This window comes from Colletotrichum costaricense (assembly GCF_030867565.1).
Source record: "Colletotrichum costaricense strain IMI 309622 chromosome Unknown Scaffold_26.1, whole genome shotgun sequence".
NCBI classification, from domain to species: domain Eukaryota; kingdom Fungi; phylum Ascomycota; class Sordariomycetes; order Glomerellales; family Glomerellaceae; genus Colletotrichum; species Colletotrichum costaricense.
Window position 1 is genome coordinate 458535 of NW_026848255.1, and position 20144 is coordinate 478678.

The 20144-nt window shown below is 53.9% G+C and overlaps 8 protein-coding genes across 8 annotated transcripts; 5 read left to right on the top strand and 3 right to left on the bottom strand.

The window, feature by feature from the left end:
* Nucleotides 1–528: 528 nt before the first annotated feature.
* CCOS01_15959 (uncharacterized protein) lies at nt 529–1086 on the top strand (the record flags this gene model as incomplete). Its single annotated transcript, XM_060464097.1, has 1 exon — nt 529–1086. A coding segment is annotated over one exon (558 nt), but the record flags the coding sequence as incomplete, so codon positions are not given.
* Nucleotides 1087–1726: 640 nt separating this feature from the next.
* On the top strand, nt 1727–3842 carry CCOS01_15960 (uncharacterized protein; the record flags this gene model as incomplete). The annotated part of the gene is made up of 2 exons (XM_060464098.1): nt 1727–2233; nt 2292–3842. The coding sequence occupies 2 exons, from the start codon at nt 1727–1729 to the stop codon at nt 3840–3842; spliced, it is 2058 nt and encodes a 685-aa protein (XP_060305479.1).
* Nucleotides 3843–5520: 1678 nt separating this feature from the next.
* Nucleotides 5521–7314, bottom strand: CCOS01_15961 (carboxypeptidase S1; the record flags this gene model as incomplete). The annotated part of the gene is made up of 1 exon (XM_060464099.1): nt 5521–7314. The coding sequence occupies one exon, from the start codon at nt 7312–7314 to the stop codon at nt 5521–5523; it is 1794 nt and encodes a 597-aa protein (XP_060305480.1).
* Nucleotides 7315–8885: 1571 nt separating this feature from the next.
* On the top strand, nt 8886–9669 carry CCOS01_15962 (riboflavin synthase; the record flags this gene model as incomplete). Its single annotated transcript, XM_060464100.1, has 2 exons — nt 8886–8916; nt 9002–9669. The coding sequence occupies 2 exons, from the start codon at nt 8886–8888 to the stop codon at nt 9667–9669; spliced, it is 699 nt and encodes a 232-aa protein (XP_060305481.1).
* A 551-nt stretch (nt 9670–10220) lies between these two features.
* CCOS01_15963 (crossover junction endonuclease MUS81) lies at nt 10221–11987 on the bottom strand (the record flags this gene model as incomplete). Its single annotated transcript, XM_060464101.1, has 1 exon — nt 10221–11987. One exon carries the CDS (start codon nt 11985–11987, stop codon nt 10221–10223), a length of 1767 nt encoding a protein of 588 aa, XP_060305482.1.
* Nucleotides 11988–13115: 1128 nt separating this feature from the next.
* On the top strand, nt 13116–14788 carry CCOS01_15964 (phosphoglucomutase/phosphomannomutase domain-containing protein; the record flags this gene model as incomplete). Its single annotated transcript, XM_060464102.1, has 2 exons — nt 13116–13877; nt 13928–14788. The coding sequence occupies 2 exons, from the start codon at nt 13116–13118 to the stop codon at nt 14786–14788; spliced, it is 1623 nt and encodes a 540-aa protein (XP_060305483.1).
* A 1435-nt stretch (nt 14789–16223) lies between these two features.
* Nucleotides 16224–19666, bottom strand: CCOS01_15965 (uncharacterized protein; the record flags this gene model as incomplete). The annotated part of the gene is made up of 2 exons (XM_060464103.1): nt 16224–19059; nt 19191–19666. The coding sequence occupies 2 exons, from the start codon at nt 19664–19666 to the stop codon at nt 16224–16226; spliced, it is 3312 nt and encodes a 1103-aa protein (XP_060305484.1).
* Nucleotides 19667–19821: 155 nt separating this feature from the next.
* On the top strand, nt 19822–20144 carry CCOS01_15966 (uncharacterized protein; the record flags this gene model as incomplete). Its single annotated transcript, XM_060464104.1, has 2 exons — nt 19822–20052; nt 20130–20144. 2 exons carry the CDS (start codon nt 19822–19824, stop codon nt 20142–20144), a joined length of 246 nt encoding a protein of 81 aa, XP_060305485.1.

The window sequence follows — 20144 nt, forward strand, 5'->3', positions numbered from 1 at the left end:
CTTTGCCTCCAAGGTCCAACCAGGTGACGTAGAGCTAGTGTGCCCCGCCCGTTTTCGGGTTTGACCGCAGCTGGTCCCTGTGTCATTTTTCTGGTCTTCCCTCCAGGCTTTCCAGCTTGGTTTTTTTTTATCAATCTTTTTTTTTTTCTTAGCTGGTGCTCACTCAATCCCGCTAGTCCAAAACCAAATAAAGATGGGAAAATAATAATAACAAACCACACACTCTGGCTCTGAACCCAAGGCTCAAACTCGGCTTGTCTTGCCTTGCACAAATACCTACTCGTACACAATATACACAGACACGCCTCTTCAATGGCCACCCGTGTCGCCCCTTACCTCATCACACTCCTCTTCTGGCCCTGACGTCCTGGGGGTTATGGGTCTTCCCACACTTATTCACCTTGATCACAAGGCGAGGTATCCGTACACCGTAGCCGTACACGGTACAATGAGAAGAAAGTGGAGGGAAGCTGCCATGAGTACGTCCGAGGTCGCGGCGAACTCTGAGAGGAAGCATGAGCAACCCAAAGGGTCCTCCTACATTCACTCACTGCATACCTTCTTGAATGTGACCATGGACGCTGCCGATGCTACGAAAAGTCAACATCTTCCCAGGTACTCACTCATACGCAGTGTACCAAGGTCATAGCAGATGCCTCCCGACACGGGACATTCCTCTTCATTCTCCATGCCATCCCATGCCATCCCATCCCATGCTCTGGTCCATGGATCCCAGCCCAACCCCCAGTGGGGTGTAAGTGGGCAGAGTGGCCACACCCCACCACAGTTCCAAGCCCGTCTTCCTCTTCCGCCTCTCGATTCTCAAGTCTCTTGAGTCTGCAGTGCTGCACATCGTACCCCTGGCCCGCTGGGTTTTATTCGGTCTGTCCATCCAAATCACCCGGTTGGACGCGCTTACAGCAAGTTTGGCAATTGGCTTTTTCATTACTGTTATCGCTTTGTATCTTGTTCCATCAGGAAGCCCAGTCCCGCAGTCAGAGGCCAGAAGCCGCAGCAGCAGCAAAGCACCCCATCTTTCAATCTCTGACCCTTAGCTCCTCTTTGCCTGTCCGTTACCCAACCTAGGAAAAGATTCGAGACTACCCTGGCGACGCGGTACATGTACTTTGTACACCACCTATAGTATCCGTATACCTGATGGTCGTCGACCTACCCAACTCAAGGGGTCCTTTCGGCACATCAGAGAACCGTTGACCCGCCGGTGAAGCAGCCACGGGATCCAATTCTCGACGGAGACTGGTCCAGAGTCCAAAGACTCGAGCGGCTCCTCGGGGTTCGGCCGATTCCACATCCAGGACATCTTGTCACTGAGGCAAGACATCTGCCCCGACCAAGCCTTCTACCATCCCGGGATCAACTTTGCTTATATCTGCTCCCGTCCCTCTCGGGCCCATCATCATTGTGCTCTCTTTCTCTCTTCCCGCCGTGGCCATCATCAACCCTCCTCTCCCCCTCCATCCTTTGCCTGCTTTCCTCAAGGTAAAGCAAGGAACCTCTTGCACCAGTGAACCTTGTCCGTGGGTTACCGTCCCATCCCATCAAGGTTTTGCTTTGGTCTCCCCGCAACCCCCCTACGAGACACATCTAAATACCACAGCCACCCGCCCTCTTCACAGCGGCGCGTGAGCTAGTCTCCCTCGTCACTAAACACTTCCTTCTCGCAACCCCAGGAAGTGTCTCGGACACCTCACAGTCTTTATTCACAATGGCGACTCATCACCAACGCCATTCCGCCCCCATTGGCGTGATTCCCGTGCCTCACGGTCCCGAAACGGGCCAGGAGCATGAGGATTACCCCCGGGAACACACCACGGCGCATGAGCGCGAGATCTTCGGTCACGTCACGCGTCCCGACGATTCATACACCACCGACGGTGTCTACTGGGCCGATTTGCCCTGGTGGAAGCGCGTCAACTTCGTCAACAAGGTCGATCGCGATGAGGCCGCCAAGGAGCTCAGGGCCACCGGCGAGATGATGAAGAAGGACCCCCTCTCTCCTCTCACCTGGTACTTCCGCAACGCTGTTCTTCCCGGTGCCGGTCTCGGTCTCGAGGGTTACGTTCTGTTCTCCATTGGTAACTTGGAGCCTCTTTTCGCTGCCGTCTGGCCTGAGTGCTGGGGCAAGGGACACGCCGTTTGCACGCAGAACTGGGTCGCCTCTGTCACATATCTCGAGATTGTTGGCATCATGATTGGTCAGGCCGCTGTTGGTGTAAGTTCATGAACCTGCGCCTTTGAAAAAAGAAAAACCAATTCTAACAGAATTTCAGGTCATTGGTGATTGGATTGGCCGTCGTTGGGGTCTCATCCAGGATGCGGCCATCATGTTTGTCGGTCTGCTACTTTTGACCGGCTGCTGGGCCAGCTCTCTCCAAGGCTGGGTCATTTTCTACGCCTGGTCTCTCTTCTTCTACGGTTTTGGTGTTGGAGGTGAATACCCCATCACTGCTACGTCGTCCATGGAGAACTCCGTCACCGCCGGCCGTCTGTCTACTCGCGAAGATCGTCTTCACCGCGGCCGCAAGGTCACCATGGCTTTCCTCATGCAGGGATGGGGTCAGCTCATCAACCAGGTCGTTCTCATCGTCCTTCTCGTCATCTTCAACCGCGGATACGGCAACGGCCCGTACACCCAGTCCGCCGCTCAGTACACTTTCCGCCTCTCTTTCGCTCTCCCCGCCATCGGTACTTTGTGGCTCGTCTACTACCGTACCTGGAAGATGCCGCGCGCAAACCAACAGCTTGCGCTGGCTAAGAAGAAGCAGGGTGTCACCGGCTACGACGTGAACGCTCTGAAATACTGCTTCCAGCATTTTGGTGGTCGCCTCTTGGCTACTGCTGGTACTTGGTTCTGCAATGACGTTTTTTTCTACGGCAACAAGCTTTTCCAGGGCCAGTTCATCTCGGTCATCTCCAGCAACCCCGATTCCCTCCTGACAAAGTGGACGTGGAGTCTGATCAACGTCGTCGTCTCCCTTGCCGGTTACTATCTCGCCTCCCTGTTCATCGACAACAAGCTTTACGGCCGTAAGATGATGCAGCAGGTTGGCTTCTTCATGTGCTTCGTCATGTTCGTCATTCCGGCCTTCAACTTCGAATACTACACCAGCCCGGCTGGCGTTCACGCCTTCCAGGCCATGTACTTCCTCAGCTCTTTCTTCAACCAGTTCGGACCCAACTCGGTTACCTTCCTCGTCGCTGGTGAGGTTTTCCCTACCCCTATCCGCGCCACCGCCCATGGCTTTTCCGCCTGTATCGGCAAGGCCGGAGCTCTCCTCGCCTCCGTCTTGTACAACTACATCGACACTCAGACCAAGTTCTACGTTGTTCCTTGGTTCGGTCTCGCCGGCATGGTCCTCACCTACTTCTTCCTGCCCGACACCACCGGTCTCGATCTCAAGGAGCAGGAGCGTCGCTGGACGTACATCCGCAGCGGAAAGGAGGCCGAGTACCACGGTGTCGCCGTTCACCCCACCCATCTCAGTGTCTGGGAGCGCCTCCGCGGCGTCGGCAAATACTACGACGCCGAGAAGGACCACAAGGCTCAGATCGAGGACATGCGCAAGGAGTGGGAAGAGAGACAGGCGATGCAGGGCGAGAAGGAGCCCGAGGTCTGGGAAGACCCCGAGCTCTTCTCCGAGGCTATGCACGGCTACTTCAAGGAGCAGCACAAGGGCAAGTCTCAGGGTGGTGTGATGCACGACGCCGATGTGTCCGAGTCCTCGTCGGCACGGGAGAAGGAGGCAGGTGACGAGATCCAGCCCAGCCCAATGCTGGGAGCGAGGCAAGATCGCACTGATCTCGACGAGAAGAGAGGTTAATCGTGCATGAAGTGGTGTTTGCATTATACACATAATGAGGAGTATTAAAAATGGGCTTTGGAGTTTACAACCATGGGCGGACTACTTGCATTGGAACTGGGGCTTTGGGTAGAAGCATACTCAGCATGGCGTATAAGACGCCCGAATATATTCTTAACGTATTATGACTACCATACTTGTTGTCCTTCTTCTTGGTGACTTTTGTTTTGATACCTGCCGGATTCGATATCTGCTAAACAGCCTTGCTGGACACGTACCGGTGGAATAGGGGATATCCGGTGACCTGGGTAGATGGACATCGGCATCTCGTCCCTGGGGGGTTAAGGAAGCTTAGCATCGAGACTCACAATCTAAGTAAATTGCGCCAAAAGCTTGATTGTCTGCTGGAGTGGGTACCTATATAACACCAAGCCAGCTACGAAGGTTACGCGACGGCCTCGGCGATCCCGGCAGACGGCAGACGGCAGATGGCAGACGGCAGGTGTGTGTCGTGCCAGCGTATGGTGCTCAAGATATGGACCACGTGAAAGGCTGGCAGCGCTCCGAGTCGTTGGCATTATGCATGCAAGCACCTGCATGATGAGAGTGCAAGGTCTCTGCCATGGAGGTGTACTTGAGGCATACCAGTGCGTTCATCCTCGGCGGGCCTTTCTTTTGTTTTCAGAGACCTGAAAGTTTCTTAGTAGTTTGACAACCTTGTCAGAATTCATAGCGAACCTTTTGTAACGGAACAGAACGTATGAAATGAAGGTTAAAGCCTAGTGCTTGTGGGATAGGTCGGAATGAATGGGGTCTTGGAATTAGCAGGACGTTGGGGATGAGTAAAATTTGAGATAGGTAGGATGTGGGACGGATATATCTCCCTTTCGACTTCACGATCCTCTGGGAATACGTGACAGGTAGTGGGGAAGAGGTGTGAACGACGAAGTAGTTCTAAGTATCATGCTTAATGACGTTTGTCGATGAGGGATGTTGATGAATGAAATCATGGAGCAGTCGCGTCGACATCTCATTTGAGCATTTTTGCCCAACATGTATGTCAATGTAGGCATAATGGTGCCGTTGCGGACAGATCGGTATCGAGCATTGAGGATTATTTTATGTCTGCCGTCTTTCTCATTCATGATAGATAGGGCGCGAATCGGTCCTCGATAGAAATAGCACAATTGGAATATTGAAAGAATACAAACATTCTGTGTGGTTCTGCAACTTGACTGGCCAAGACGCATTTTCCTTCGTAGCCAGATGTACGGATTGAATAATTCCAAGACCGCAAAGGCTCGCTTACAATGGCTGAAAGCATCATAGATACCATCAACTTCGAGCAAGAGTCCAAAAGCCTAGGGATATTGACCTTGGTAGCTCGGAGCTTTCTACCATTGCTGGCTCTACCTACCAAATCTCATACTGGTACCTCAGAGCTGCCTCGTCTGCAACGAATTTCGTATGTGTACGGTTCTTTGGGTCTGCTGTGGCAGCTTCTAATTCAAACTTTTTCCTACTGATCTCTGGAGACGGGACCGTTTTACCAAGATTTCATAAAAGGGACCTAAGGACGGATAGGCAAATATGTATAGGCTTACTTCTTCGAGTTACAAGCGTACAGATTGTTAGAGGTCTTGGCCAGCGAGATGACCATCATATCTAAGCCTTCTTAAGCCCGATACAGATAAGTTAACTAAATCCTTAGCTGTGGCGGCCCATTTTCTCTCAACATCTTTCTGATATTCTTCGCCGTCATACCAGCCAGCGGATGAGGCTCCATATCCGGATCTTGGTCAGCCTTGACACTAAACTCAGCACCACCATCCACCGCCGCCGCCTGTGCAGGCAAAACGGGCAGATGCGTATGCGGATCATACACGGCGCCCTTGGGAACAACCTTTGTCTGCACCGTCGCGGACCCTTCTCTGAAGGTACTCTCCGGCGGGCCCTGCGTGATCAAGTTCTTCCCAAACACCATCGGCGTCGTCCCAGACGCGATGTCCACCCCCTTGATCGTCCGCTCCTGGATCCTCAGCGCCGCCTCGGGCTGGTTAAAGGCAGAAAGGTGACCCGCGAAGAAGAGCCGCGTGAAGGAGAAATTGTCGGCCTGCTTCACCTCCCCGGGTACCTGCCCGTCCGTGTTGGCAGACATGTTGACGAACCCGGCGCTCGCCCAGTTCGCCGTGCCCAGCTGCGCCGCGACGATCTGTGCACCAATCATGTTGCTGTCGTAGTCGGCGTCGCCGGTGAAGAGGGAGACGGTGATGCCCTGCTGGACGAGGTTCTTGAGCGACTGCGTGACCAGCGCCCCCGTACGGCTGTCGTCGCCCGTGGACCCGAAGGCGATAGCGGTCTGCACCGACGCCTGCGTGAAGTTGTTGGACGCCCCAATGGCGGCTTGCACGTCGGCCCTGTTGAGGTAGCTCACGAACGTGGCCGAGGGGTAGGGTTCCGGAAGGAGGAGGCGGATGTCGTTCTCGGCGCGGCCGGCGTTGACGTCCCAAAAGTCTTCCACGTTCTTGACGCAAAAGGCGTCGGCCTCGGCGCAGAGCTTGTCGGTCGGCTGGGCGTTGCAGGCGTTTTGACGGTCCTGGCAGCCGCCCTGGCCAAACATGTTGGTGAAGAGCTGCTTCTGCTGGGTGTCGTTGAAGGGTTTCACGTCGTAGGGGTTACCCGGGGAGACGGAGTAGTTGAAATAGGCGCCGAACTGCACGCGGGTGTCCATGAAGCCGTCCTCGATGGAGATGGACTTGAGGGGCACCTGGACGGTGCCGGGGGCTTTCGCCTTGTTCTGCTGGGTGATGAAGTCGGCGAAGACCGGCACGTAATGGCCGCCGTACGACTGACCGTTGATGTGTACGCCGTTGGCCGCGTACTGCGGGAAGGCGCCCATGATCCCCTGCATCACCTGGTAAAAGACTTTCGCAGCGTCGGCCGTCGAGTTGGGCGTCAGGGAGACGTCCATGGAGGAGTAGGTCCCGCACATGGGGTCCGCGGATGTGCACTGCTGGGGCACGATCTCGGCCGTCTTTGGGTTGACGGTGCCGTTGACCAGGTTGGTGAAGGAGAAGCCGACGGTCGCGGGCTGGTCGACGAAGAGCAGGTTGCTCACCGTCGACCACGAGTTCGGGTTGTTCACCACTTTGCCCTTGGCGTCGATGGAGCAAGGGCCGATCTCGGTGAAGAGGCCGTTCATGGAGGACGCTCCCGGCCCGCCGTCGAGTCTGACGGTCAAGGGAGCTGTGGCGGCATTCTGTCGTGCTTCAAACATGTAAAAGTACATGTGCTGCGTTGGGCTGACGTCCACGTAGCCGGCGAAGCTCTTCACGTTGGGGTTCGTCTCGCAGATGCCGTTCGGCACCTCTTTAAATCGGACATTAACGCCTCCGGCCCCCTTGACCGTCTTGAGATCCGTAGGCTGCGCAACGAACTGCGCAGAAGTCAGAGATGAAAAGAAGGCAACGGCGCAAACGAGAGTAGCCCGCATAGTCGTGATGTTTCGCTGCCGCGTCTAGCGGACAGATCTACGTTGGTGGCTACCGTTGGAACAGTATGAACGAGCGGATAGTGTCGATCCAGATCGACCTAGATTAACCAAACGAACGTAGCCTGCGTATACATACGAGTTGTGCCCTCGCTATCGGTAAAGAGCCATACCTTAGTGCCTTTAACGTTCCATCCAGCTGTTTGAAGGAGTGTCTAGTTTCCTCACTGATCACGAAATGGCATCGTCTCAGGGCGTATAAGCGTGGGTAATGCTGGGTCGTCTCCCAAACATGCTAGGTAGGAAAGCTTATTTGTCACTTGGGACACGGACTGTCGAGTTAAAACGCCGTGGATGCCACGGATTTGTTGTCCGTACCACTCAGGGTCCAAGATCAGACAAGGCTCATCCATCTCCAAGTCGGTTGGCTCGGCTAAGAGGGAGCCAGACGCGAGGCAAATTGAAGGTGCTGGTCGTCTCAAATCATGTTGGTGGCTGACAATTGAGCACAGGCAACATAGTATGACCCGACTTGCTTGAGTTGCCGTATATTGAGGAGAGGAATGAAGATGGCTGTGTAGCGCGTACGAATTCCAGCCTCGGGAAAGCTAGCCACGGGTTTTCATGAATCTCTTGTTGTTTTTGAGAGTGATGATAATTGTACAAGTCGCCGTGGCTGGGCCTTGTAAAGGATGAGGCCATTGATGTATCAGTTCAGCCCATGTGAAGGGACGTGCTAAGCATTTTCAACAACAACAGGAAGTTGATTACTAGTGAAATGCCGAAGACCGGTGGTCAAGTTATATAACCGCATTGAGTTCTTTCAACTGCCAGCTCGCAAGTTCTTGCCAAGGAGAACAACAGGCGAACACTTCGACTGAACGCGCGATAAGCTCATGCGTCCCGAAAGCTGAAGGACTGGGACCCCCCTCGGAACTTCCGACTTCCGACATCAGCCGCAAGAGCCAACAAGAAACGCCCGCAAAGTTTCATTTCTCCCATTGATGTGATGATGCTTATATGTCTACCTCGTCTCCACATTGAAAGAACAGCGTGGGTCGTATCGAAGTGTAAACAGTTCCACCTGGCTATGTTTTCTTCAAGCACGACTAACGGTCGCCATGCTTAGTAATACGTGCTACGTGCCTCCTAAACACACACATCACTTAGCGTCGACTGCCGGAGAAGAACTTTATTGATTTGAGCTAACGAAATGATCCGATAGTAAAGAGACTTGGATGTTCCGCTGATCGGACGAAGGAACGCGCGATAGATGAATTAGAACATCGGAATCACGAGGAATGCATTGGACGCTGGCATATGTAATCAAGTCAGTGTCTCTGAGTGGATAGCGGCATCGCCCGTTATAGAAAGTGGGGGAGGGGATTGTGCTTGGAGGGGTCACTCTAGATTAGACGTCCATAGCTTCCGAGAGCTTTCAATGACTTCTCATCTTAGCTCAACTCACTCATCCAATTCATCACCACTACTTCTCAGTCACGTAACCTGATAACCCACTACTCATCGAGTATCAGACTATCATCACTGGACTGGATACATCCGAAAACGCAACCATGTTCACCGGCATCGTCGAAGAAATCGGAGGTCCGGACCCCTCATCTCTCACCCTTGACTCACCCCTCATCACACATCAAACTTGGAATGCCCTCAACTAACATCCCACCCTCAGTCGTCTCCGAGCTCAACCCCAACGACGAGACAGGAGGCACCTCCCTCACAATCACTCTGCCAGAGTCCTCCACCCTCCTCTCAGACTGCCACCTCGGCGACTCAATCGCCATCAACGGCGTCTGCCTCACCGTCACGTCCTTTGAAGCCTCCGGCCCCCCCTCCTTCAAGGTCGGCGTCGCCCCCGAGACCCTGCGCATCACCAACCTCGGGTCCCTGGTCAAGGACTCGCGCACCAACCTCGAGCGCGCCGTCCGCGCCGACACCCGCATGGGCGGCCACTTCGTCCAGGGCCACGTCGACACCACGGCCACCATCCTGGCCGTCACCCCTGACGGCAACGCCCTCACCTTCCGCTTCGCGCCGCGGGACAAGGCCGTCCTGCGCTACATCATCTACAAGGGCTACGTCGCGCTCGACGGCACGAGCCTGACCGTGACGCAGGTCAATGACGAGGAGGGCTGGTGGGAGGTCATGCTGATCAGCTACACGCAGGAAAAGGTCGTTGTCGCGAGCAAGAAGCCCGGTGACACTGTCAACATTGAGGTGGACATGATGGCAAAGTATGCTGAGAAGAGCCTCGCGGGGTACCTCGGCGGTGCCGGCAGTGCTCCGTTGGAGAGAATGGTTGAGCGGATCGTAGCTCAGGGACTTGGTGGCAGGTCTTGAGGAGAGAGTACATGTGCCGAAAAGAAAACGTCATTCCTACTTATCTAACGAGCTTCTTTTATACAGCTACTTCATTCAAGCAGTGGGTTTAAAATGCGTTCATTTGTACAAGCCGCCATGCGACATATACAACTGGGGAACCGGTGCGTGATATCCCCGCGTCCCAACCAGCTTCGATACAAGGGGAAAAACAAATAGTCAATCGGAATCAATCGAGTGACTGTATTCAGGACCAATGACGAAGAAAAATTAAACGAACTCGTATAAAATTACAAAAGCTCAGCCCCACTCACGGGGGGCCTACGAAATCCCAGGAGACTCTGACCAGCCTCAGGTATAGTGATGCTAGGATTTTCACGAGACCCGAACTCGTGACCTATGGGTGCGCGGCAGTTCAAACGAGCACATTCCCCGCCACGCCATAGGCCTTGGTGAAGGAATAATATCTTTTGTGTTATTATAGAGGGCGGGTGGTGAATGTCAACCCAGATAGGTGGGCGAGTCTAGGCATTGTTTCCCGTATATTCACAATAGGGGGATTCTAACCATCATCAAGCATCGCCCCAGACCTCGGCTAGCCGTTGACTGACGGCCTTGGCAATCTTCTTGCGCCCTACAAGATTGGGCAGACCGCTGATAACCATCTCCCGTTTCCTCTTTAGCCCTTGCTCGCCTGAGCCGCACTCCTGAAACGCCTTGATGAAATCATGTGGTGTCTTCCACCGCTTCTGAATCTCCAAAGCCTTCTCTCCCGTAATGCCCCTAGTCGTCATGAGCATTTTAAGGTAAACATCTCGTAAGGTCATCATGTCCGACTTGGACGCCAACGACGCAAAGGCCGCGTATGTAATGTAGTAATTCGTCGTAGGCTCTTTCTTCCGAAGGTGTTCTAGCAACGGCAAGTAGTTCTGTGCTGTCAAGGCCGGTGTCGGAATGACCAGAAGAGGCTTGCATTCGTACATCTTCTTGAGCATGAATGTCATCCGCGCAAGGTACCGGATCGTGTCGTCCATCTTCTGAGTCTTCTTCAAAAAGTAGCCATTAACTACTTGTGTAGACGCAGTGGCGGATCGAACCATTTCCTCAATCTTGGAAAAATACGCCGAGTCCAAGGCAATTTCCTCGACTATGTAGACAACGTGTTTGACTCCAGATTTGCGAAGTCGGAATTTCTGCTCATGAAAACGGCCATCCTTGATACTGCTAACAAGGTCGTCTAGTCGCTTGCGCTCAACAATCCAATCCAGCACAACCTCATCTCCCTCTGCGCCGAAGCGGGATAGGGCGTTGGGATCGTGGCATTTGGCGATCCATTGTGCATCACCGACGTCCAGAGCTCGCATTATAGGTTTTACGCCCTTTTTGGTGAGCTCGTCTTGCATGTAGTCGCGATCCTTGACTGCTCGAACTTCGCGGATGTCAAGGGCGAGATGAACGGTAAATGAACCGGGTGCCAGCCGAATCGGGACGAAGTTTGGTAACGATGCCTCATCCGAGACCACTGGTCCATTCGCGACAACGCCTTCGTATTCTGATGTCGTTCTCGGCCGCTCCGCTGGCTCGACAGATGGCGAAGCTTCTCTATCCAACGGTATGGAGGTCAGATCAACCCCACTGGCAGGTCCGGCATGCGTACTAGGGCCTGCGGTAGCATGGCCGGCTGCGCCGCTCGCTTCTGCGGTCTTTTTGATGCGTTCAGCAACTTCCCATCCCTCATCGGTAAGAGAGTACCGCCTCTGTGGGCGGCCTTTCTCGCAAACAAGATCCTTTTCGATGAGCGTCTTCATCGAGTTCCATGCCGTGTAGTACTTGCCAGGGTCACTGGGTGCAGAGAAGGATGCGTCGCAGTGTTCCTGAGCCAACTCTATGAGGCTGGCTTTGGTTATCCCAGATTGTACACCCTTATCCAGTGTGGAGAGTGATAGCAAGAGAGCGTAGGCGCCTGAGCGATATGTTGGAACGTAAGGCTTTACCTTGCGTGCTTTCTTGGGTGGAGGGTGCTCGTCATCATCAGCAGCGCCTCCGAGGGATGTGCGGTCTTCCTTGGACAGCCGTGGATTCTTAGGCATGGGCAGACCGTTTGACTGGCAATGCTCCTTTAGCTTATCAGTCAGACGTGAAGAGAGCTTGTCTCCGAAGCCCTTGAGCTGGGTGAGCTGACGTGGATGCTGAAAGGTGATAGGGCATGCCTTGAGAGACTCATAGGCATTTCGATAGGTGGAGGTGCTCTTCATGTTCCGTTCTCTCGCAGTATCCAGCCACTCCTTGACCCAATCAAGGAGCAGGGGATTGGCGTATTGCTCGTGTTCGCCAGCCATAATGCTGCTGTGATGTTGGAGTTTCCTTGCGGCGTCGGTACGTCAAAGATCATTGCCAAGAACTGGACAACAAAAAGAGCATCTCTGCCGGTGTGTATGCAGCCAGGCTGAGAAATTTGATTTCCAAAACAAACAAATCGCCCCAAGATGCAGTTATCTACCAGGATGCCGAGCGTGCCTTGCCGGCTAGAGAGAGGCGAAGAAGAGGGCGGGAGAGGAAGGAAACTTGGAGTCGCGACGCGCAGACACGCCAAGCAGTGGCACTTGGCGTATAGTGGTCATCACGAATCCACGTGACAGGCAGTGCCTATACAAAGTATATCCAATTCTTGCGCCAGGGCCATCCGGCGTTCTGAGGGCTGAGGGGCGCCGATCACCTCCTGTGCAGCTTAAGGTAGTGAGTGACAACCGCCGATTAAGGTACTTCACTAAGACCACAGCTTCAATTAATATTTCCAAAAAAAGAAAAAGAAAAAAAAAAGGAAGGAAAAAAAAGGATCAAATCGTGTTTTATCGGGAACATCCTGCGAAGCTTTAGATATCTTCAGAGAGTAAACCAGGCAATATCTATGGCGACGAATAGAAGTCGCCAACATGTCTCGAGCGGCAGTTTAGGTGGTCCGTCACAAAAGTAAGTAGTGCCCCTCATGAACCTAACGCTGAGGAGGGGCAATCCGGGCTGCGACCCCACCCCTTCCTGTTGCGGTGTGCTGCATCCATCCAGCGCCCAGTCTGACTTGCATGATTGCATCACGGGTAATGGCTACGGCGGGGCCTGCCTGTTAATGTCGCTGTTGTTCTCGCATGAGGTAAATGGCGGGGAGCTGAGGTGAGCCTGGCAGAGACGCAGGTAACAGATGAGTGGAGGCAACAGCACACTGGAATGGCGGCCACCGCATCCAGTTTCCTGGTCAGCAAGCACCTTATTGTAAGGTAGGCAACTGGCAAACTACCGCCCTCCATTTCTCTCCACTGTTTCCTCGTAAACATCCCCAGCTCCATTACCTACTACGTTGCCTCTTTATTTCTCTCCTTCATCCACCCTGGCCATCGCTTTCCCAACACGTTGAATCTCTTTTGAAATTGTCTCGTTCACCCATAGCCATTCGCTTGAGTCCACAGCCCGTCATGTCGGACGAAAAGATCATCGCCGCTTCGCAAAAGCACCCCATCGTGCCGAACCACACCTTCAAGTATGGCACTGCGGGGTTCCGGATGAAGGCTGATCTCCTTGACGGTGTCACTTTCCGTGTCGGTCTGCTTTCCGGCCTCCGTAGTCGCAAGCTCAATGGCCAGGCTATTGGTGTCATGATCACAGCTAGCCACAATCCCGCTGCCGATAATGGCGTCAAGATTGTTGACCCCATGGGAGACATGCTTGAGCAGGAGTGGGAGTCGTATGCTACTAAGCTTGTCAACAGCTCCTCGGACCAGGAGCTTGTCGACAACTACAAGGCCTTGGCTTCCCAGCTCCGCATCAACCTATCCGATCCTGCCCGCGTCGTTTACGGTCGAGACACCCGCCCTTCGGGCCACAAGCTTGTCGCTGCTCTGGCCGATTCCTTCGAGGCCACCGGCGTTGAGTACACCGACTACAAGATCCTCACCACTCCCCAGCTCCACTACCTCACCCGATGCGTCAACACCGAGGGCACGCCGCAGTCGTATGGCAAGGTCAGCGAGACTGGATACTACGAGAAGTTTGCCGATGCTTTTGTCAAGGCTCTCAAGGGTCGCAAGGTTGACGGCCAGTTGACCATCGACTGCTCCAATGGCGTTGGTGGTCCCAAGTTGACCGAGTTCCTGAAGCACGTCCCCAAGGACGTCACTGGCTTCGACGTCAAGGTTGTGAACGATGATGTTCTTCGCCCCGAGGTCCTCAACCTCGACGTAAGTTGCATTGCATCCGTACCACTCTGTGCCTTAGCTGACTTGTGCAGTGTGGTGCAGACTTCGTCAAGACCAAGCAGCGCGCCCCTGCTTCTCCCAAGCCCATCCCGGGCGCTCGCTACTGCTCCTTTGACGGTGACGCCGATCGCTTGATCTACTACTACACCGACCCGGACACCGGCTTCTTCATGCTCGACGGCGACCGGATATCCACCTTGGCTGCTTCCTTCATTGGCGATCTGGTTCGATCTGCCGGCCTTGAGAAGGACTTGCGCATCGGCGTCGTTCAGACTGCTTATGCCAACGGTGCTAGCACCAACTACATTGAGAAGCATCTCGGATTGCCCGTCGTTTGCACGCCCACTGGCGTTAAGCACTTGCACCATGCTGCTCTCAAATTCGACATCGGTCCCTACTTCGAGGCCAACGGTCACGGCACTGTCATCTTCAGCCAAGATGCTATGCGTGCCTTCAGCGAGACGAAGCCCCAGTCCCCCGCACAGAAGGATGCCCTCGAGACCCTTGCCGCCGTTGGCAACCTCGTCAACCAGACCGTTGGTGATGCGCTGTCAGATATGTTGATGGTGGAGGTGATTCTCGCTCACAAGGGCTGGACTCTCAAGGACTGGGCCTCAACCTACTCGGATCTTCCCAATCGCTTGGTCCGTGTTGAGGTTGGTAACAAAGATGCTTTCCAGACCACGGATGCCGAGCGTCGCCTTAGCCATCCTGCGGGAGCTCAGGACGAGATTGATCAGTGTGTTAGAAAGTACACCAGCGCTCGTTCCTTCGCTCGCGCCAGCGGTACCGAGAACGCCTGCCGTGTGTACGCTGAAGCAGCCACTCGCTCCGAGGCTGATGAACTCGCCAACAAGGTCGCGGGTATTGTGAAGCAGTATGGCGGACTGTAGGCAAGTCGCCTATCTGTCAAAGGAGCAACGATGCGCTTTTCACGATAGAGGACAGTTGATGATTGGACTATTTGCCAAATTGCTTGGACCAAAATTACGGCGGATTTCGTAAAAGCTAGAGCGGACTGGTTACAAGTTGGAAGCTGCCCAAAGTGATGAAACGAACAGAAAACGAGACATTTGATATCCCTAGTCTTTCCCTACTCAAAAGAAGCGCAGCACATCACCCGTTAGATCTTTATCTTCAAAAACGTGACTGGATTGTAACTGGATTAAGTCACTCACCAGCTTATATTTACCTACAGAAAGACAAAAAGAAGAAAGTAGGAAGCAAAAGACATACAAGCTAGATGGTTGGCTGTGGCCTCATGCATTAGCCCCGGGGTCTCCCTGTCCCGGACGGAGTACCCGATTTGAGGATCCAACGTTGATTCTCGCGGCCCGCCCGTTTGGTGTGGCAATCCTCTCCAGCTCGTCGGGATCATCTCAATGCACCACCACCTGAACCGACTTCGCTTTCGCTAACCACCACCACCACCACCACCACCACACCAAGGCCAACCACTGATGAAAGGCCAGCTTATATCATTCATGATGGAGTTGGAAGAGTGCGTTCCATACAAGTCACGCAAAGGCGGGTCAAGGTCTGTACGATTCAAGTCGTCAATTCTTCTCTATCATACACATGCATCCTCGCAACCCTTGACGCTTGCCGGCATCGAACCCTTTTCCATTCTCTCATGGCAAGGCCGCTTTGGTCTTTTTTCTTCTTCCACTGATTCCTCCTCTTCAATACCCCCCCTTCCTTTCGATTATTCTGTTTCTTGTTTGTACAATTCTAGCCTCATACCAATTAACCCAAAGAAACCTTGCAAAAGGACATCCAAGAGCAAACAGGGCAAAAGTAGAAGACATGAACTAGATAAACACATTACACAAACACTTCCGTGCTTGAACCGCCCCACTAAGTATATATAATAGAGGTATAGAGAGGTGTCTGCAGACTGGCGAGACATATATCATGTGCTGTAGCTTTCGGCCGTCAACGGTGCTTTGTGTAGCACCTCCAAAAAAGAAGGAACCCATTCTGTGGGGAATTATGGCACACTGCCTCATCCCAGAGATGATGGTGCTCCGATACCCGCCCAAACCAAAAAAATTCCAAAGAAAAAAGTCGATGTAAGTGATCGATGCGCACTTCGCTATCCCAATGCATGGTTTGCTCCTTTTCGCAAGAGGCAATGCGGCCACCATGTTGGTGACCTATATATCAAGTTTCGAGTGCGTGCGGTGCGAAAACTGGAGAGGTGTCGAGGGAGTGTCCTGGCCCAGGTGCTCATCCTGAAACGAGGCGCGCCGCATACTGATGACGGGTATAGGAGGCAGTGTTATGCCGTGGCACCAACCCCTATCCGAGCCGAGTCGCCCGGTTATATCATTGAACTGAGCTGCCGAGCGTCTTGAATCGGTTTTCGAACGCCTTCATTCTCTCCTTTTCCAACTCTTGCTGGATACGTCTGGTCTCACGTCGCGCGGCTTCGCGCTCCTCCTGCAGCGTCAAAACCTCGATTTGAGCAGTACTCATGCGGGCAATGACGTCTTGCATCTCCGAGTCGGCAACCGTAAGTGCTGTCTCCAGCTCAACGACCTTAACCCGCAGTCTCTCGATCTGCGTCTCGTCTTCGACGGACTGCTTCGGCATGAGACGGGGCGACCGCGGGAACATTGGCGATGGCATCGGGCTGAGACTCGACTTGCGAGGAGAGCGCATGCCGCTGGCACCGGGCGAAGGGCTCATACGGCGCAGCTGAACGCTTTGTGCGTCCTTCAGCTCCTTCAATTGCTCCTCGTGCCGAGCCACGCGCTCCTCGGATGAGATCTGAGCAGCTTGCAGTTGCTCCTCCAGGTTCTTGAGGCGACTTTGCAGGCGTGTGATGCGGTCGGCGTTAGCCTTGCGGTCGGCATCGCCACGAGCGACGGCTTCCGCGAGGCGCTGGCGGAGCTCAGAGTTCACGGACAGCTGGTTCTGAACTTGGGAGGCGAGTTCCTCAACGCGCTGAGCAGACGTACGGAGCTCATCAGCAAGAGCGCGCTCGCTCTCAAGGTGTGCCACCTCGCTGCCCGCCAAGCTCTCTAGTTGATCCTTGTAAGCCGAGGCTTCTTCCTTCGCCGCATCGCGCTCGAAGACGGCGGACGTCAGGGATGCCTCTAGCCTCTCGAGAGCCAGTCTCGTAGCCTCGTCTCCTACAACCATAGAGCCACTGCTTTCCAGATCCTTGATCTTGAGGAGGGAGTCTTTGTAAGCAAGTTGCAAATCCTGGAAGGCAGCCTCCAAAGATTCCGAAGTTACAGGAACAGACGCAGACTCATAGGTGCTGCCGCGAGCCATCGACGGGGGAATGAGAATATCTTTCTCCTTCAACAGTCCACGGAGTGCAGCGACTTCACCCTCAGCACGATCGAGATCCATCTTAAGGCCAGCGAGGCCCTTCTCCACTTGCCACTTCTGTTCGGCCGCCTCGTCAGCACGGCGACGCAATACATTGACCTCAACCCTCAGGTTGGAGATATCTTTGGCGAAGCCAGCTTGTCGTGGAGACGTCACCATCAGTCTCTCTCGCTCAACCTCCAAGGTCTTGATCTTCTTCTCATTTTCCCGATTTTGAAATTCTTGACGTTCGAGAAGGCTCTTCAATGCGTTGTGGAGAGCGTCTCTCTGGGCCTCGACGTCCTTCAAGCGCTCCGACAGCTGCTCTCGAGATTCGGTCACGCCTGACTTAACGGTGTTTGATCTGGTCAGTCCCAAGCCCGACGGCGCCTTTTGAAGGATGAATGGCATAGCCGTTACTGAGCTAGAACGGGCAAGGCGAGTCGAGCTGCTGGTTGCACTGCGGGCGCGAGTCTCTGGCTGTGGCGATGGTCCGGAAGACTTGAGAGCTTTGTTTTCCTGTCTCAAGACTTCCAACTCTTGCTGCATCTTGGATGATTCATAGGTGAGATTGGCATACTCAGATGCTTCGGCTTCAAGGCCATCAAGCTTTGATTTCAACTGGGGTACGATCTCGTCGCGAAGGTTGTCTCGCTCATTCGTAGTGCTCTGAAGCTCAACCTTGAGGACTGAGAGCAGGTCTTCGAAGTTAGACTTCACCTGCACCTCCTCTCCAAGCCTGCGGCGGAGATCCTCACATGTGTGCTCCAAGTCTCGAAGACGGTTGTTAGTATCCTCGTTATTGATCTGGGCAACGTCCACCTGTGAAGCTTTCTCTGCCAGTTCTTTAATCTGCTGGTCCAACTCATTTCTTCGTGACCGTTCATCTTGCAACTTGTTGGTCAGCTCCAGTCGCATCGAAGCCTTCTCTTGTTCTGCACGACGTTGAATCTTTTCGACCTCTTCCTTGCTCTGGTCGTATTCGCTAAACTTGGCAGAGCTATATCCAGAGTCGGAAAAGTAATCGCTAGTCCTCCTGCCGGAGGCTTGTGGGTTGTTGATCTCGGACTGGAGCCTATCGACGAGATCCTCGAGATCCATCTCGCGCCGAATGGACGATGCCAGTTCGGCACTGATGGCCTTCAGTTCGTCCTCCATCTCTTCGATTTGTAGGGATGGGGCTAAGGAGGAAGGCGGTGGTGTGTATAAATTTGATTCGCAATATCCAAGCGCATTTGTTGGTGTCGCATTCCCTTTTCGAGGTTCTGGCAGCAGTGACGGAACTCCAGTTGTGAGAGGGGTGTCATCTGTCAGAGTAGCTCGTCGAGGCGAATTAAGAGGCGATGAGAGAGAGGAGAACTCTGTCGTCGAAGGTGACGGCGAAGAACCCCAGCCGAAGAAGTTGGCTAGCTTGGAAGAGCCTGGTGATTTGGGAAGGGGCTTGTTGATCGAGGGAGTGGGAGTTGATGTAGTAGGCGTGAGTGACTGTCTGAGCTCCAGGACTGTGGTGACTGTTTGCGAAGAGTTGTCTCGATCCGTTGATAGATTCAGATGGGGAGGAGTAGGTTTGGTAGCGGGTATGGACATGATAGAGTTATCATTAGTGTTGTGACTGTAAATTGACTCGGAATCTTCGTCCGTGTCCTCCTCTTCCTCGATGATCGGCTGAGGAGGTGTCGCTTTCGGTAGCCTCGGAGAAAAGGTTGGGGTGACGTCGGAGGTCAAAAAGGCAGGTTCTGACAAGCCGTCTGAAGGTTTTGTTTGAGGGGATGCAAGGTTGGTGCTTGGGTTGTTTCGTGAAGCAAAGTAAGCCGCGTCGTCTGCCAGGTCGGTAGGTGGGGGTCTGCTTGCAACAGGTCAAAGTCTGGTTAGCTGCTGTTGGTACCGAAAGAGTCGTTTCCCGGCAGTCGAGGGAGGGACGACCCAGCAGAGGTCGAGCCAAGTTGGACGAAAAGGCAAAGGGTTCGGACTCACTGTATGTCAAGCTTCTGGTGAGCAGCTGGTGGCGCGAAGAGTGGGCGAACGTTGCTGTTGTTGCTGTCGGAAAACTCATAGAGGGTAGGGCTGTCGACAGAGTAGGATCTCGAGAAACGTGTTTCAGGGGCGGCAAAGGCCGAAGGTGACAGTATAGACGGGGTACTGGAACCAGAGCCGGTACCGTAGCTGGCGGCCAATTGAGAAGCTGTCGAGGAGAGAGGCTTCCGCTTGATCGCCTTGGCGGGATTGAAGGTAGGCGTTATGACTTGGACGGGCAGAGTCTGCGATCTGGTACGACCAGGCGAGGGAGAAGGTGAGGTTGCAGGGCGGTTGGGGTCGCGGTAGGGTGGGCGTCCACGGAGGTCATCAGATGAAGCGTTAAGAGTCTCAGATTTTGAAGGGTCTCCCGTGGCTCTCGGAGGGCGTTCGAGGTGAAGGTTGAGATGAGGTGGGCGAGGGTCGCGGGCCGCCATGATTATGAGTAGGGTCGAGATCTGAGCGGCGGTGGCTGTCTCTGTTCATAAGTGTCTTACTCTGGCTTATCTCTAGAGCCAAGTTGGGAGGCAGCAAGAGATATTCGAGACCAAGCTCGTTGTCCATTTGGAAAAAGGAAGGGCAAAAAGAGGAAATGGAACAGTATTGGGGGGATTTTTGGGAGGGCAAATGGTGGAAGAGGCCGCAGGGTGGGATCGCAGACGACGGCGACTGGCCAAAAAGGGGCCATGCTCGCGCACAGGGACCCTTGGAGATGGTGTGGGGCAGTAGTTGCAGCGTAGCGCTTCTGCTTTGGCGCCATTTCCCGTTTGGGCGCTTGGAGATGGTTCGCCCCAGCAACCCCGGGGCCACTGATATTGGAACCGTACGTGACATCCATGACACGATGGGTGCTGGGGCCGAAACTTGCACGTCTTCTTCTTTTTGGAGTTTGCTGGGCAGAATGGATCGATCTGA